The sequence below is a fragment of the Lipophrys pholis genome (assembly GCF_963383615.2).
Source record: "Lipophrys pholis genome assembly, chromosome: 2".
NCBI classification, from domain to species: Eukaryota; Metazoa; Chordata; class Actinopteri; order Blenniiformes; family Blenniidae; genus Lipophrys; species Lipophrys pholis.
Genome location: NC_137636.1, coordinates 22,494,928 through 22,512,205, shown reverse-complemented (window position 1 = coordinate 22,512,205; position 17,278 = coordinate 22,494,928). Strand labels below are relative to the sequence as shown.

Sequence of the window (17,278 nt, the reverse complement as noted above, 5' to 3'; positions counted from 1 at the left end):
CATCACCCCCTCACCCCCCATCTCATTAATGATTTGGTGCAAATATGATTGAATTCAGTGCATTGTGAATAATGATTGATTTGTTTAATGCAATGAATTTGTTCATTAGGACTTAATGAGGTATTGCATTGTGATTAGTCGATGAGTTTTGCGTCGATACATGACAAAATAACAAAGTAAAGTCCAAGTAATGGCTTTTCGATCCTTCAGCACCCTCCGCCACCGTCAAAAAAAAAACAAAAAAACGTGGTCTTAAATGTCAGGGAAAAGTTTTTTTTATGAAAACACTCCAGTGGATTGTCTTTGAAATAATTTATTTTAATACAAATGCACAATAGGTAGGAAATATTGAAACTGCCTTTCATGTTCTTTAATTTATATGGTTACAATTAGAGGGGAGCACATTTAAATCCCGCGTGCATTTAAGATGCATGCTACTTTTGATAAGACCGAAATGAACCGAGCACATTGAAAATGGTGACTGAAATACACTTCCATTGTGTTCCAGATACCACTTATAATTAAGCTGAGGATTGAAGAGGAATCGCTTTTTTTTTCTCTCTGAATGTGCACAGGCTCCGACGTGTTTACGGGGCGCACGTGGTGCTTCGCTGAATATTAAACCACAAACTATAAAGACAACAAGTGAACCGTCGTGAGAAAACGCTGAAGGAAGTCTTTGTGGTTTCGCTCTCTTTTTTTAAGTTAACAGAGGAGCCAATAGGTTTAATGAGGCTGCTTTGCTGCACATGCCAGGAAGTGATAAGGCCGTACAGGTTAGACTAACGGCAGACAGACTCTGTAGGTGCACCTCTTGTCTGTTACTGCGTCGACACAGCAACTGCAGAGAAAGAAAGACACAACTGTTCCTCTGATTTGACTGGTAAGATGAAACAAAACTCAGATGCAGTTGTGGTGCGTGTTGTGCAGGAGACTCGCAGGAAGGCGAGCGACTATATGGTGAGAAGAGCTGTTGATGTGAATTCTGTGGGCAGATAAAACTGAGTCTCAACATGCACACCGTGTCTTTTAGAGGGCATCCGCATATTGAATTGTTGTCTGTAGTGAAAGGGTTGTGTTGCTCCGCTGTGTGTCTATGTGTTCGCACTTGTACGACACCCTCAAATTCCCTCGCATGTGTGTATTGATGTGAGCAGAGGGGGGATGTCACATAAGAAATGTCCTTTTTAATCAGGGGAAAAAATATAAAATGACTCGGGAGCAAGGCAGGCATATTAATGTGCCTCATTTGCATACGCTCGTCAGCCAGGATACGTTTATAAAAAACACAAACTGGATTCGTCAGTTCATTTCACATTATTCCATTGTCTATCTGCCTTTGTTATATGTTAAAGATAAAGGCAGAAATCAAATTGAAGAAAAGGGCAAGCTGCTATCTCCCCAAATGAGCAACAGCTCATCAGCCTAGTTTAAATCACAGATTTCTATTCCAAAAGGCAGCCGCTTCTGTAAAAAAGGGCCCATTCAAATAAGGTCTGCTCCAATATATGCACGGCTGCTGATGGAAGCCGGGGTGTCACATAAATACAATTTAAAACCTAAGTCTTTTAAAGCAGGCGAACAAAAGTTGTAACTTTGATCTTGCGCAGTAATTCTCAATTCTCATAATAAATGTGTGTATATATGACCGTGAATATATCTCTCATATATACATACGGAGCACAAACCCCCCCCCCCCAAAAAAAAAAAAACCCAAGGAATTTATGTGTGGTAGACTATTCCTTTGTTTTATCATCGCTTCTTGGCAATCAATCCCCTATTGTCGGAGAGGCTTTTTATTCCTCTTTTGAATGGTAGCATATTTTTGGGGATCATGCATTTGTTGGATGAGCAGCTGATCTAAATATGTATGAAGTGTATCAAGCTTTTAAAGTAGTTGTATTGTTCAAATCACATGAGGATACAATCATAAGATCTGTTGTAGCTTTTAAGTAGACTCTGACAGAGGCCTACCACCCGGCCGGCTGAACATAGCATACCCATTATGTTCCTGATGACTTCACGAGAATCGCTTTACGATTCTTGCGGGGAGAAATAAATGGAACACAAAAGGCAACCCACAAGTGTCGCATTCCTCTATGCACAAGTTAGAGAGTGGTCACAGTGTCTGATTCATGTCCAGAAGATAAGAATCCACCATGGACAGTGTGTTGGAGGGGCCAGCGGCGGCAAGAACAGGCGCCCCTTATGTCCACTGACCTCCCACTGACGAGAGAAAGGGAGAAAATTGTCAAGTAAACAAGAAAACAAATGGAGGGTGATGATGAAGAAGAAGGACAGAATCTCGTTTGCCCTTCATGCCTTATAAAGTGGAGACTGAACATGTGTGCACATATTTATTGTGGGTGTGCCTCACTGCTGCCAGAATGCTTGTCAAAGATTTCCAATGCGATACCAGCAAACTCACCTAATGCTACTTCTCTAGCGCCTCAAAGGATTCTTTTTTGATGATTGCAATCGTACATTATAGCCCAGTGGCTGCCACTGTTACCAAGCAGCATACTAATCAGCTTAATGAGATATTATACAATATTTTGTTGACCAAAGCAGAACCACGATTATTGTTTCTGAGGGTTTGACCCCGGCAAGCAGGCAGGAAGTGCGCAGATAGATGTTTATACCTCTCCATCTGGAGAACAGATGGATCAGCATTAAAACCAATGTTATTCCCATTTTTTTAATTATTTAACCACTGATGTCACACATATGGAATGAAAATATTCTCAGTGATGGTACGGCATGACAGTCTGAAAACTGTGTGATACATCTCAGTAGAAGTAGTGTCCGGGGGTTTAATCCTCCTACGTCCAGTCAGGTTTGATGTCCTCTACCTTGTTTTTTTTGTAGTCGTGAATCACCTGATGAAATTTTGAGTGCATCACAAACCCCTTTCATCACAGCCGGCTGTTATTTGAACTGTTGTTTTCTTTTCTTTCTTTCCTGGAAACAGGAGAGAGTCAGAAGCAGGAGAGAGAACTGAGTGATGGTTATGGGGGTAGGGGTGGAGGGGTAGACACAGGCAGGAGGAGAGCAAAGTGATTCACATCAAATGTAATATGGCTCTTTAATGGAATATTGCGCCAAGACAAGTGTCGTGGCACCAAGATAAGGATGTTGTGTTTACTGGAGTAACCCCTTGGTTTTAAGTGCTATTGTTAATATCGTAATTGTAGTATTGCGGTGTCTTCCCGACAATGCAGTTGCTCCATTTCATTAAGGCGTGTAATTGGAGGAATTCTGATAGGATGGGCACAAGTAGCTTAATTATACACTGCTCACTGTGTTTACAGAGTAATTATTTCATCCAAAATGGTTTTACATTTTGAAAAAAGTTCTAAGGAGTCACAGTATCTCTCCGCGTCCTTTCTGGTGACAATTCATGTCTGTACATCAAAGACGATCATCTTTATTTCTCTATATCATGTAATACACCGCAGGTGTTGTTATCTTGAGAATTTCTCCAGAATGTTGTTTTCTTAATGTAATTGTTGATGTCGGTGGATAATCAGCACCTCAATGATGTATTACTTTTAAAAGGCAACCTTTAACCTCAGTAATTTCTCACCGAGTTCTTTCTTTCTCTCTGATTTTTCAGGATGGAGGACTCGAGTTTATGTCTTGGTGTGTCGTCAGTGGTGCCTGACGCTGATGCCCATCTGAGCAGTGCAGTGCTAAATGGACGCTACCCGATAAGTCAGAAGCTTCACCAGCTCACCGCCCAGCTAGGACACGCGTTTCCCGACCTACATCGCCCGCAGCAAATCCCCGAAGAGAAGGCCGCCACACCGTTGGATGAGAAGACGCACCACGCAGCCCTGGCCAGCCAGCCCATCAGCAGTCAAATGGCCCTGCTGGCCAATCAGCTCAACCGAGACATTGATGCAGGGGCACTAAGTGGGTTGAACGGCCGCGTTGACTTGCAGCAGTTTCTCAACGGGCAGAACTTGGGCATTATGTCCCAGATGAATGACATCGAAGATGACGCGCGTAAGAACAGAAAATATCCCTGTCCATTGTGTGGCAAGCGCTTCCGCTTTAACAGCATCCTCTCGCTCCACATGCGCACGCACACTGGAGAGAAGCCATTCAAGTGCCCCTACTGTGACCACAGAGCAGCCCAGAAAGGAAACCTGAAGATTCATCTCCGCACCCACAAGCTAGGAAATCTCGGCAAGGGTCGTGGCCGCGTCCGAGAGGAAAACCGGCTGCTGCATGAGCTGGAGGAGCGGGCCATCCTGAGGGACAAGCAGATGAGAGGCAGTGGAAGTCTCCTTCCGCCCCCTCAAACACCACATCTGAGCCTCAATAGCAGCTCCAACACCCTTCAGCAGCCGTTAGGCTCAACCTGCGGTCCACCACCCCCATCAGGCCTCGCCACTCCGGAGACACTGTCCCAGCCTTCCTCTTCACCCAAGCCGGCCGGCGCCCAAGACGAGCAGTCTATGAATCCAACGACAGGCTTCCGTTGCACCTTCTGCAAAGGGAAGTTCAAGAAGCGTGAGGAGCTGGACCGCCATATCCGCATACTTCACAAGCCCTACAAATGTACTCTCTGTGAGTTTGCTGCCTCCCATGAAGAAGAGCTGATCAGCCATGTGGAGAAGGCCCACATTACAGCTGAAACAACACAGGGCGCAGCTGGTGCTGGAGGTGGAGGTGTGCAGATGGCCACTGAATTTCGTTGTGATGTGTGTGGCCAGGTGTTCAGCCAAGCTTGGTTCCTCAAGGGTCACATGCGAAAGCACAAGGACTCTTTTGAACACTGCTGCCAAATCTGTGGCCGTCGCTTTAAGGAACCCTGGTTCCTCAAGAACCATATGAAGGTTCACCTAAACAAATTGGCTATCAAGAGCAAGCCACCCCAGCCCAGTGAGCAAGACATAGCTGCCGTCAATAGCATGAACAATCTGGCTCAAGAAGCTCACGCTAACCTTTATTCCCGCTACATCTCATGTCTCCAGGGAGGCTTCCTTTCACCAGACAAGCAGGGTCTGAGTGAGCAGCACCAGATGTTGGCCAAGGCAGGGATAGCCATGAAGGAAAAGGAGATGTTGGGCAAGCTGCTGGGACCAATGGCAGGTGGAATGGGACACGCGTTGGGAGAAAATGAGAAGCGCTCGCTCCTTGGTTGTCTCAACCTTGTGCCACCACTCAAGTCGAGCTGTATGGAGCGCCTCCAGGCAGCTGCAAAAGTTGCAGAGATGGACTCCCTCAATAGCTACCAAGCATGGCAGATAATGGCTCGCGGCATGGCTATGGACAGAGCTTTCATGCCCAAGGATCAGCAGCAGCATCCACATCATATACCCACAGGGCAGGAAGATGAGATGAGTGGCGCAGGGGCCTTGAACTCCTTTTCAAAAGATAAACAAGACTACTCCCTGATTGCTGCTAGCGATAGCTCAAAGCAAAAGCAGCTCTCTGAGGCTTTGCAGGGATCCAAGGTGTCTGGCGGAGCCATGATGTCCTTGAAGGAAGATGGAAGAGGCTACGACAGTCATCGTGACTTAATGGCTCACCATGGTGGTGCTGATGCTCCTGGAGCTCTGGCTGGCTTGGGTAACCCAAATATCGACTACAGCCTTTCCAATCTGTCCAGCCTGAAGGAGAAACCTTCAGAGTGTCCCGACTGTGGACGTGTCTTCAGAACCTACCATCAGATGGTCGTCCACTCAAGAATCCACGGTAAAGACAGAAGAAGTATGGAAGAAGCACTTCAACAAGGCCTCGACGAGCGCCGCGGGTCAGCAAGTGACCCCGAGTCCCAGTCTATCAGCCGCTCCACCACCCCGGGTTCATCCAACGTGACAGAAGAGAGCGGGGCAGGCGGCGGACACTCGCAGACAGGAAGCATCCAGGATGACAGCCCACATCCCTCTTCTCCATCCTCAGGTAAGAATACGAAAGAGTACACTTTCACATCACATTCCTATGTAGTTTTCTCAACAAATCCCCGTGTATATCACTGTATATATATCAGTGGGGAAATTATCTTCAAAAGGGAACAAAAATTGAGTGAGAGTCATACATTCCTCGCATAACTCAAATACACACAAACCCTCACACACCCTTGCAGTGCTTTGCTTATGTAGGATCCTTTAAACACACACATCCAGACAGTTGTATAACCAAGGGTACGGTAAAGACATTCACTTCAATTTAATTAGGGACATATAAGTATCTCTCATCACTTAACACTGCAACACTGAAAGCTCACATTGAAATATAGAGAGGATCACACATACCTACTCATGGGCATTGCGGTAGAGAAAAAAAAAATTATAATCCATGCCAGACTGTCTGAACACAACTGGTTGGGGTTGTTGGATGGCAAGGGGAAAAAAAAAACAAACAGTCTATAAGACAGAGGTGTCAAACATAAGGCCCCTGTGCCAAAACTCGCTCCAATCCAGCCAAACCACTAGGATGTTGGTGGTGATGAAAGTGAGCTACCTTATTGCAACCATTATCCTCAAAACCATGCTGTCATTGTGATTGTAATTGTAATTCATTGTAATTGTGTTTCATTCAAATTGGCTTCACGTTGAGATTGTTTTTTTCACAACAAAGAAAAACTTTGACATTAAAATTTAAAGGCTATTATAGCTGGGCTTTGGGCTTGATGTGGCCCCCGAACGGAAATGAGTTTAGCCGCGGTTCCACCGCACTTTTTGTTCTGGGAAGTCGCGGGGCGGCACGGGTTTTCGCATAATCCGACCAGAAAAATTGGGGATGGTACGGAAAAAATCACGACCACCGGCTCCGTTTTTCCGTCACCCCTCTGTTGAGGTATCGAGCACTGAGGAACAGATCTGTGAGGAGGAGCGACAACACACCTGTCTGCTGATTGGTAGCTACGAACATCACTCTGGACTTGTACGCAATATTCAAATATTTTATCAGCCGTAAATCCTCCCGTTGTTGTTTACATGCGCTGCTTTGCGCTCACTGGTTGTTTTGTTAACTGAGTATGCACAACATCGTGGTCTTCCAACAAGGTGCAGACGCTCCTCTCAGTAACAGGAGGAGGAGATTCAGCCTGAGCTGGACGCTGCTGTTCACAATGAGAAGGTTTAGGCTCTGTCACAGAGAACGAGCCTCACGGCTTTACTCGGACGGCTGCAGAGTTGCGGCTGGGTGAAGCCGCTGCCGGCCGCTTCCACGTTCTTTGCCCACCGACATGTTCCCGAGTCGTTCACAACCCCGCCTACATTTTTATCGTACTTTCTGTGGTGGGACTGCGCGACAGAGTTTGGCCTGGGTGCGCTTTGCCGTACCGCAACCTCCCGCTCCGTCCCACTCTGGCACCGCGGCTTTTGACACCCCTGTTTTAACACAACCTTTACCCATAAGGCTTTGCTCCCACTACTCAGATCTCACGCCAGGACACAGCTACAACACTACCCAGTGTTGTGTTAGCGTTGCAATCCATCGGATTAGGTCAAAGACTGGCTCCATCACAGCGTTCTCATTTGCAGGTTAGCAGCCTGGATCCCCCATGGAACACGAGTAAAGAGTAGGAGCGCAGGGACAAAGTCGTTTTAACCACAGTGATTAATAAATGTCTTTAATAAACACGTCGGAGACAACCAATCCCCTCCCTTTCTCCCTTCCCAGCAAACACAGGCCGGCTGGGGCTAGATAAGTGTATGTTTAGAGGGATTAAGGGAGGCTCATTGCTAATGATTACACAAGTTTTTAAAGGTAACTTTTGGTTGCTCCTCAGGGCACTGTGCTGGCGTTAAGAAGCGTGCGCAGTAATTAGGTCACGAATACGCGATAATCAGTCGGTTTAAGCTAAACAAGACACTAATTAAAGATATACATATAAAGCAGGTCAAAAAAATTAGTGAACTTCATTTGCAAGCGTGAGGATGTGCTTTTAAGTCTTTTGAGAAAGAAAAAAAATATAAATAAATATAAATATAAATCAGAGTGGCTTAGCTTAAGGCTGTAAGCAACTTAATTCCACCAGTGGAGACATAATTGTTTATTTATTCACAGAGGCATGAAGTCCTTATCGTGCCCGTGTAGTGTGATGGGTTTGAACATGGGACAGGCTATGTTTATTTTAATCTAAGAAATAATAACAGACAACCCCCCACCCCAATTAGGAATTAATGAAAATGAGAGTGAGATAAAAACCTATTTTCTTTATAGAGACTATTAAACATAACACTTTCTCAACAGGGTGGGGGTGTAGCGGATGTAATTATCTTCTGAATTTTAATGCTGGAAGTTTCTTCCTCCATATCTCTCTCTCTCTCTCTCTCTCTCTCTCTCTCGCTCTCTCTCTCTCTCTCTCTCTCTCTCTCTCTCTCTCTCTCTCTCTCCCCCTGTCTCTTTGACTCAAGCACTTTGAATCTGATGGCTACAGCTCGTGGCATTTCAACAACTTCAGAGGTACTGTAAGCTGTATACAAGAAAGAAAAAAACTCATAAAACTGATAGTATTTACTACCAGATGAACAAAGGACAAAGCATTGCATTAGATTTAGTGGAGTGGTTAAATCTCGCCCTGAAGACGCCACCTCTGGAGAAGAAGGGCAGGATTAAAAAGTAAAATCTACGTACAGAAATTCATTCAGACAGTACGCTGGTTTCCACAAGGTCCTGATGTTGCTCTTTGTGCTGGTGTGTGTGCGAGTTTTGTGCAGGTAGTGTGTCCCACCCTTTTCCAGAATAAGATGTCAAAGGTCCCCGTTTACACGACAACGTTTTCAAATGAAAACTGGAAATTTTCGCGGTTTGGTTGTTCGTGTCCATGACAATAGAGTTCAGAGCCACTGAAAGGACAACTTTTCGAAAACGCTATGACAATAAGAACAATGTTTCCTCCAGAGTGTCTCCTGGGACAGTCACTGTAATAACAATCCAACTTGGTCGTCTGTCCATACGAATATCCGTGTACTCCCATTGTTAATATGCATAGCGTATTACTCTCTGCTGTGTGCGTGTGGTTTCATTTAAAAAAAACTAAACAAAACAAAACACAGCAAACTCGTGGCCGGGCATGAAAAATGCATCGTTTTCAGTGTTTCTGCCATTTCTGCATAAATGAACATCAGTTTCCGAAAAGTTTAGCCTCTAAGTGCTAAAATTTTCGGAAAGAAAAATGCAAAAAACTATGTGTTTTTACTTGAAACGTTGTCCTATAAATGAGACCAAAGTGTCGCTAGCGGCGACTCTTTCCATCACAAAGGAGAAAAATAGATTTGTATTGAAGTGGAGTCTAAAGATATCAGACGGCAGCCCCTTTTTCTTCAACATTTTAGAAAACAAATAGATTTGACATAAAAACAAAATAGTAACAATACTTATTTTGCCACTTCCTGTTTTTTTTAATCAGTGGTATAAAAAAAAAAAAAAACACACACACAACTTGATTTGTCGCTTTTCACAACTTACACAATGTGAAGCACATTTGGAGCTCAGGGACTCTCAAATTAGAAGCTTTGATGTGTGAGAAAAATGTGTCTGAGTCTCATGTGGAGAAAGGTGCCATGTTTGTTCAGTGTGTGTGTGTGTGTGTGTGTGTGTGTGTGTGTGTGTGTGTGTGTGTGTGTGTGTGAGAGCATGCTTTATAGTATGTGACATGTCACTCTCTTCTGCAGAGAGCAGGATGTGGCTACTGTACCATTGTCTTTATCTTAATATCTCAGCCTCGTCTTTCTCTCTCTCTCTCTCTCCGTACCTACGAGGCGGCGCTCCATGAGCCTCATGCCCCGCCACCTACCCACAGCAATTCTGAGTTAAACTTAAATTATAGTAATCAACAATAACATCTCAACTGTGAAAGAAGGTCAACTCTGCCACTTTTGTCTTTGAGACGGCGCTTGTTTAAAAGCAACGAGCGAGAAAAAAAAGAGAAGAAGTGGGGAAAGAAGAGCAGAAAAAACAAAGGCCTTTGTCGGAGATGTCCTCTAAAGACCTTCCTTATTAAATGCAGCTCTGCAGCTAACCTTCAGCATGTTTCTTCCTATTAAAGATAGCCTCTTTTATAAAAAAAACAACAAAAAAAAAAACAGAAAACAAAAAAGCTAATTACATATATGCCCATCACCGTCTCCTGTTTTGTTTTGTTATCCTTGAATTGACTTCGTGTAATTGTTTTCTGTGATGATCGGGCTTCAGAAAACCTGGAGGAAAATATAGTGCAGTGGTGATGTTCAGCAACAGGTATTTGTGAAAGGCATTTATCTCATCCCAAAGAGAAGCCTTTCACTCCCTTCTTACATGCAAATAAATCTCCATAGAAAATCCACATTTTGCACGATAGCGTCCTTCCATTCTGCCGCCGCGACACGGGCTAAATGTAGCCGGAGCTGTATAAAATTGGCTTTGCGGCATGCGTGCGAGGCCTACAGCGGCAGCAGTCCTCCTCGCATGCGTCTCCGCCACCTTCCCTTTAAAATAAAACACTCCCACCTCTTTGCTCCTGGCTGTAAAAGACTCCATACACTCCCTCCCTCTCTCCTCTCTCTCTCTCTCTCTCTCTCTCTCTCTCTCTCTCTCTCTCTCTCTCTCTCTCTCTCTCTCTCTCTCTCTCTCTCTCTCTCTCTCTCTCCCCAGAGAATCCCTCATGTCTACATTTTTTTTTTTTTTTTTTGCGTTTAACATGGCAGGGATTAGCCTGCATATCCCTGGTCTTACCACGGCTCAAACAAGCAGGCAAAATGCTTGCTCCATACAAATTGAAATTGGATTTGCCAACTTGACGCCTTAGGTTATAAAGCATGGATATTCATCTAATTGCGACTGTACAATGGGGGCGTAATTACACATGCATACAAACTGTTACAGAGTAATTACTATGTCATTAACACCGGCATAAAGTAGAGTTGAACAAGATCCAGACTGCTATGAATATAAATGATGCGAGAAATAACCTGTTACAACCTGATATTAATTCAAACATCGTTTAAATTAAAGAGAAAAAAACCCTTCCGGATTTACCAACTCTGGATTTCCCATAATTCCTTGTGCTTTGTATAGCTGTGTGAGTTATGCTCCATCACCTGGGATTTCCTCCGGCCCCTCTGCAACCATGTAAAGGATAAGTAGATATATCTAATGGACAGAGTGGATGTGAAGACGAGCGCAGTAAGCACATTATCCATAGAAACATTCCTCCACAACATGCTGTAACATTAAATGTCATCCAGTAAAAGTCTCTGCAGACCAGTAGTCTGCTGCTGGAGGAATACTTTTAATAGATGTTCCACTGAGAGTTAAACACTGATTTGTTAAAAGGAACCAATAAAGACACGTGGGGATGATATGTTGTTATTACTGCTGAATAAGTAAAGAAAGTTAGCAGTAACATTCAGGAGGGAAAAGTTTGACTTATTTACTTTTATTTTTGGTTTAATTTGCAATAGTTACATTAGTTTGTAACAACAATATATGCTAAAATCAGTTTTTTAAATGCAGTACTTCATAAATTCAATCTCAACTTGGTGGATTTACTTCAGCTGTTGCACTTGAGCAGAGCAAGTCACCTGGGAAAATGGAAGGGTTTAAAAGTTAGATTTTGTTTTTAGCTGCTGTAGCAGCTAATATCTATATGTAAGTATATGAATAAATTAAAATCTGTATAAATTATTTTAACTTTTTTGTGGGGAATCTCTATCTTGTATATATTTTGACATGTTTACAACAAATAAATAATATAAACAAAAAAAAGTAACATGAATATATTTATATTAAACACTTTCCCTAATAATTATTGTTGAAATTTGACTGGGTTTTGGGGCAATAAGTAGAAGATGCATGCTCTTAATTTGTAATATCTTATCAGCCTTGATATGTAGTCTTTAACTCTCACAGCTGTAACGTTTTCTTCACAGTTTTGCTCTTTAACTTTATTTACCGTCGTGAATTCTCTCAAATGCACTTTTATGAACAAAGGTTAGGAAACTGCGTTTCCCCAACCATCAGATTTTTTTTATCAGATTTTCTCTCATTGAAGCTCTCTGGCGCCCCTCGCTGCCCACCCCTGGAAACCAGCAGCTCAATCCAGGCTGTGAGCGAACAGATATAAAAACTTAAATAGAAGTAAATCTTAACCAGATGCAGATCCAGGCGGGTTTTTTTTTTTCTTTTTCAAAAGAGTGAATCTAATCCAGTTATTCTCGGATGAAACGCCACAATAAGTTATACGTACCTCGTTTACTTTATACTGCATTATTCCTCCTCTGACAACACTTTGAAACGAGGCCAGCGCCTCCGTAAAAAGTCTGCGCCTCGCTTACATGTGTGTAAAAGTATGTGCATTAAAAAATAATGAATTACAGCACAGTGTTTTTTTTTTTTCTTCCTCTATTTCTCTCGCAAATGACTTTGTCTTTGTAATTGACATCCGTTCATTCGCTCCTTCCCTCCTCTCGCACCATTCTTCCTCACTCTATAATCAGAGAACTCAGTGGTTAGAAAACCTGAGACCCCCTCCCTCCACCGCCACCACTCATTTGGAGAAGTCTGGCCTGTCATATCTGTATTTTTTATGTGTCACCAAACTTAAATAGACAGTCATTGTGTTACAGGCACATTCATTCCCCCCCGAGCTGTATTTTTGTACAGTAGGGTCAGGACTCTGGTGTCTGGTAAATGATAAAAGTTCTATTCAAACGCACTAATTGTCAGTGTGCGGCTCTGATTGACACGTCTCGGATAAATGCAGACTTAGTATTTTTGTACACGCTTGCACAATATAAAAGGCCAATTTATTTCTCTGTTCTTCTTTCTCCTTTTTCCTCGCAGTTCATTTGATTTCCTTTTTTTTCTTCTCTCTCTCTTGCCTCCATCCCCCCCCCCCCCCCCCCCCCCCCAACCCCGTCTCTCAGACTCAATTTGTAAATATTACCCATGGTGGGAATTAGCCTTGGCTTTTCAGATATTTAAAAATTTCAATTGTATTCCAAACGGCTGTGTTTGATCGAGGGAAGTGGCTGCGAGAGACCGGCTTCGCTCCTCAGTATTCCTGGGTGGCTATCAGTGGCTAGCCGTGTCCTTATGAAACATTTATCAGCCCGTTTTATGTCTTAATGATCACGTTAGGATTCCCCGCTTGGTTATGAAGCCAGGACATGGTGGAAAAAAGATGAAAAAAGGGAAAAAAAAAAAAAAAAAAAGAACGACATGGGCAATCCGAGTGAGAGTGGAGTGGAGGGGAAAAAAGGCAGAGAAGGGATGACAGGGCATCACATTCTTCAGTAAACAGCAGTGCATTATGCCATCCGCACTCCTCAGCTCCAAATCTTTGCCAAAACATCCCCTGAAATAAGCTCACACACACACACACACACACACACACACACACACACACACACACACACACACACACACACACACACACACACACACACACACCCTCCTCTTCTTCGTCTGTCTTCCCCATTTTCTGTTTTATGTTTTTATAATTAAAACATAATATTTATCTTTCCACAACAGAAGGCTGCCTTACACTGTCAGGTAGACTGCGTGCATATTAATATTCTTAATACATCAATAAGCTATCTTCTCTGGTGTCAGTGCTGAAACTCAGCGAGAACGGAGAAGAGGAAAAGAAAAAAAAGGTAAAAAGAGCGGAGACAAAGCTCACAAACGGCACCTTTTCTAGGTCCGGTTTACACAACAGCGTATCGAGTGAAAACGCTTTTACGTTTTCATTTAAGAAAAGTTTCACGTTCGTACGGCAGTGTTCTGAAAACTATGCCCGTTGAAACGTTGAACATTATGTAGTTTTCATGTTGGGCCACTAGTGGGTGCTGTTGTTTGTGTTTGTAATGAAACCACACACACACGCAGCAGAAAACAATGCAATATAAGCATTAACACGGACATTTGTATCAACGGATTTTTAAGTTAGATTGCGATTCCAGGTGACTCTCAATTATAACACTACCGAGTCCCGCCCATCTATTTGCGCGTGTGCAGAAGGACTATTTATTACAGCGCATTAAGAGTGTTTCCGAAAAGCTGTATTTTCACCGTTTCCACTGAGATGGAGTTGGAGCACTTTTGAAGAGTTCCACCTCGGGAGTTATCAAAAAGTAAAAAGAAGTTGTGTTTCCAGTGGCTCCAGCCACCATTGTTGTGTAAACTGTCACCCAAAATGCTACAAAAAGCCATTTTGTTTTTGCTTGAAAACGTTGCTGTGTAAACAGGGCCTGATTTAACTTGACATGCAGGAGGGAGGGAGGGAGAGAGGCTCAAAGTAAGAGGAGAGGAGGAGAAGAAAAAAAAAAAAGACAGACGTGAATTAACATCACAGTCACAAGTTGCTGTGAGTGTGTTTACCTAGCAGCGGCATTGAGATGCACATGCAAATGCAAGCAAAACTCTACAGTGGCGAGAAAAAAAGTTTCTTTGATTGTTTATGTGTGTGCTTAACGGACGGGTCGGAGGAAAGGAGGGAGGGAGGGAGGGAGGGAAGAAGGGTGAATGCCAAGTTTCCCCCCTTTCTCTCTCTCTCTCTCTCTCTCTCTCTCTCTCTCTCTCCCGTCTGGTGACAGCTGTCTGACTCCGTCAATGTGGGATTCCTGTGAAATGAGGCAGGGCTCCCAGTCAGGGAATGCAAATGATGGCGGTGGAGGGTGGAGGGGGGTGCAGAGCGGGCACAGGGTGGTAGTGGATGGGTGAGGGCGGCTTTGTTTAAACCAGTTAACTTGGGCACGATCTGGTTTGATGAAAAAAAAAAAAAAAAGCAGCTTGAGAATACGTTGACCTTTGCCTCGTTAAAGACATGTGATGCCACGACTGAGGAATTTCGTCTTCTTCTCTCTCCTTCACTTCATCGTTCTCTAGTTTTTCGCTCCTCCCTCCTGGATCTCCTCCTCTTAACCCCATTGACAGGTCACATGAAAAGCCTTTTGTGTCAGCATCAGGGCGCTGACATGAGAGCAGAAAGCTACATGAAAAATTACATCTTAAAAAGAAGAGGGGAGGAAAAGAAGACGAGAGAGAGAGAGAGAGAGAGAGAGAGAGAGAGAGAGAGAGAGAGAGAGAGAGTACAGCGAGAAAAAAGTGAGAGAGGAATTAAGTCCAGGGATTAAGATCTCTCTCTTTTTTTTTCTTTTTTTTTTTGCACCCCTCTCTCCCCCTGCCACATTCCAATTGTTCTTAAAATATTTGGCAATGTCAATTAGTAAGTGAGCAGAGCTAGCTGATGAACACAATTTTCCAGGCGACTGAGCACCCTATTGTTGTGGAGCGAACAGCAGATTTCTGAGGTCATTATCATTCCCTGTTAGCCGTGCCCAGCTGCTCTCCTCTTGGCTCCAGCCAAACTCTGCTCTCCCTCTTTTTTTTTGCTTGCCCCCCCGCTCACTTCCTCCTCCTCACTCGCTCTTATACATCATCTCTGCCCTCCTCCTCCTCCTCCTCCTCCTCTTCCTCTTCCTCACCAGTTCAGGGCTGGTTGATAGCGGGCAGCAACAGGGGGCCTTCAACAAGAGAGAGGAAGGTGGGAGGGGGGTGGTAGGATGAACGTTGCAGCAGACGTACAGTTAAGGCTAAATGAGTGAAGGGCGGTTCAACACAAAAGCTTGTGAAAAAAAGTCTGAAATCGCTACATTAATTACCCTTTTAGGCCACAGCGCTTCAAGAAAAAATGCATAGTGTTTGTGTTTTCATTGCAGCAATGACAGAAATGCTGAAAATGATGTAGTTAGCACACCGGGCCATGAGTTGGCGCTGTTGGTTGTTTCTGTAATGAAACCACACACGCATGCAGCAGAGAACAATCCGCTCTTAACATTAACAATGGGAGCACACGGACATTCGTGTGGACAGAAGACTAAGTTGGATTGTTCTTACAGTGACTGTCGACTATAAAACCACCAAGTCCCAGGAGAAGATGGACTGGGAGTCGTGACACTCTTGAGGAAACATTGTTCTTATTGTCCAGCTCCTGAGCATGTGCACAACTAGGAGTTAGTACGGTCGTGGTGCACATGCACACGAGCAGCGCTTCTGCCATTTCCACGGCGACAGAGTGAGAGTGTTTTCAAAAAGCCATTGTCGTGTGAACAGACCTTTGTTTTCATATAGATCAGGGATGCCAAACAAATTTCAGTTCAAGGCCCACGTACAGCCAAACCTTCATTTTAGAGTCTAAACTCCCCCTAACAGCATGGCCTTGAAGCTAGTGCTAGTTTGCTAGTGCTCATGATCACCGATATCTAAAGTTTGGGTCTCAGTGTTGTGTTCTGGCCAAAACTCCAAAGAAATTTGTTTACAAAATTCTTTTTACAATTTTCTTGGGGGTTTGGCCGGATTGGAGCCTGTCGCTGGCCGGTTTTGGCCCACGGGCCTTATGTTTGACACCCTCGATCTGTGGAGGCTCATTTGGCATAAAGCAACACAGTCGGTTGGGACTTGATGTGCTTGTTGTTGGCGTTGCTGGCATTGTTGTCCTGTTTATTTCGATGTGTAACATCACTGTATTTTCACATATTCAGCGTGTTCTGTTATGCTGTTTGTCCCTTTGCCCCCTTGTTTTTAAAGGGTTAAATAAAAACTGGTCAGATGATCTTTATGAGGCCGTTTTCAAGATGTTGCATTGCTTTTACCTCCTGTGCATGATCAGGAGTTGGCATAAACACCGATATTCTGCTTTAAAAGCTTCCTCGCTTTAGAAGACATTGTTTGCTGTTGTGACCTCAATTACAAACATCACACAGGTTGCACTTAAAGCTTTGTCATTAAAGAGAAAACACACTGCACACATACAGCTGTACGTTCAAGTGCTGCACAAACGATGCAGATGGGAGTTAAGATTAAAACAGGAGAGAAGAAAAACACCTGCCTGCTGTTACAGTTTTATTCAAAAGAATAGAGTTCTCTTTCATTCTGCATAAAGCATCCAGGTATCTGCATCTAAACATCCAACGGCGCCTTCCTTTTTTCTTTTTTGCTTAAGAAATGATGAAAGATCTCTTTGTGAGAGTTGGAATAAGAACGAACCCCCCCCACTCCCACTTTCCAGTCGTACATCTTAATGTGTTCCCAAAGGCCTATTCACCCTCCTCCTCTTCACTTCTCCTGTACCCCCACCACCACCCACGGGTAACCCCCCCCCCCCCCCCCCCCCCCCCCCCACACACACACACACACACCCTTCCCGTTGGCTTCTTTTTGACAGAAGATTCTTCGAAAGCAGGAAACTTGTATTTCCCCTCCGTCCTCATTGAGTAGTACACTTCCCAACCTGGGGTCCGTGGCAAGACAATACGGGTCTGAGCCCTTCTCAAAA

At 43.9% G+C, this 17,278-nt stretch overlaps 1 protein-coding gene across 1 annotated transcript in view; it reads left to right on the top strand.

Annotated features, from left to right (window-relative positions):
- Nucleotides 1-852: 852 nt before the first annotated feature.
- The window catches only part of znf536 (zinc finger protein 536), a gene marked incomplete at its 3' end in the record, with an annotated part of 112,741 nt that continues 96,315 nt past the window's right edge, over nucleotides 853-17,278 (top strand). Inside the window, exons 1-2 of the mRNA XM_080493415.1 lie at nucleotides 853-883; nucleotides 3,617-5,913. Coding sequence (XP_080349541.1) covers nucleotides 3,618-5,913 — 2,296 coding nt within the window. The 5' untranslated portion in view covers nucleotides 853-883; nucleotide 3,617. The remainder of the gene's footprint in view (nucleotides 884-3,616; nucleotides 5,914-17,278) is intronic.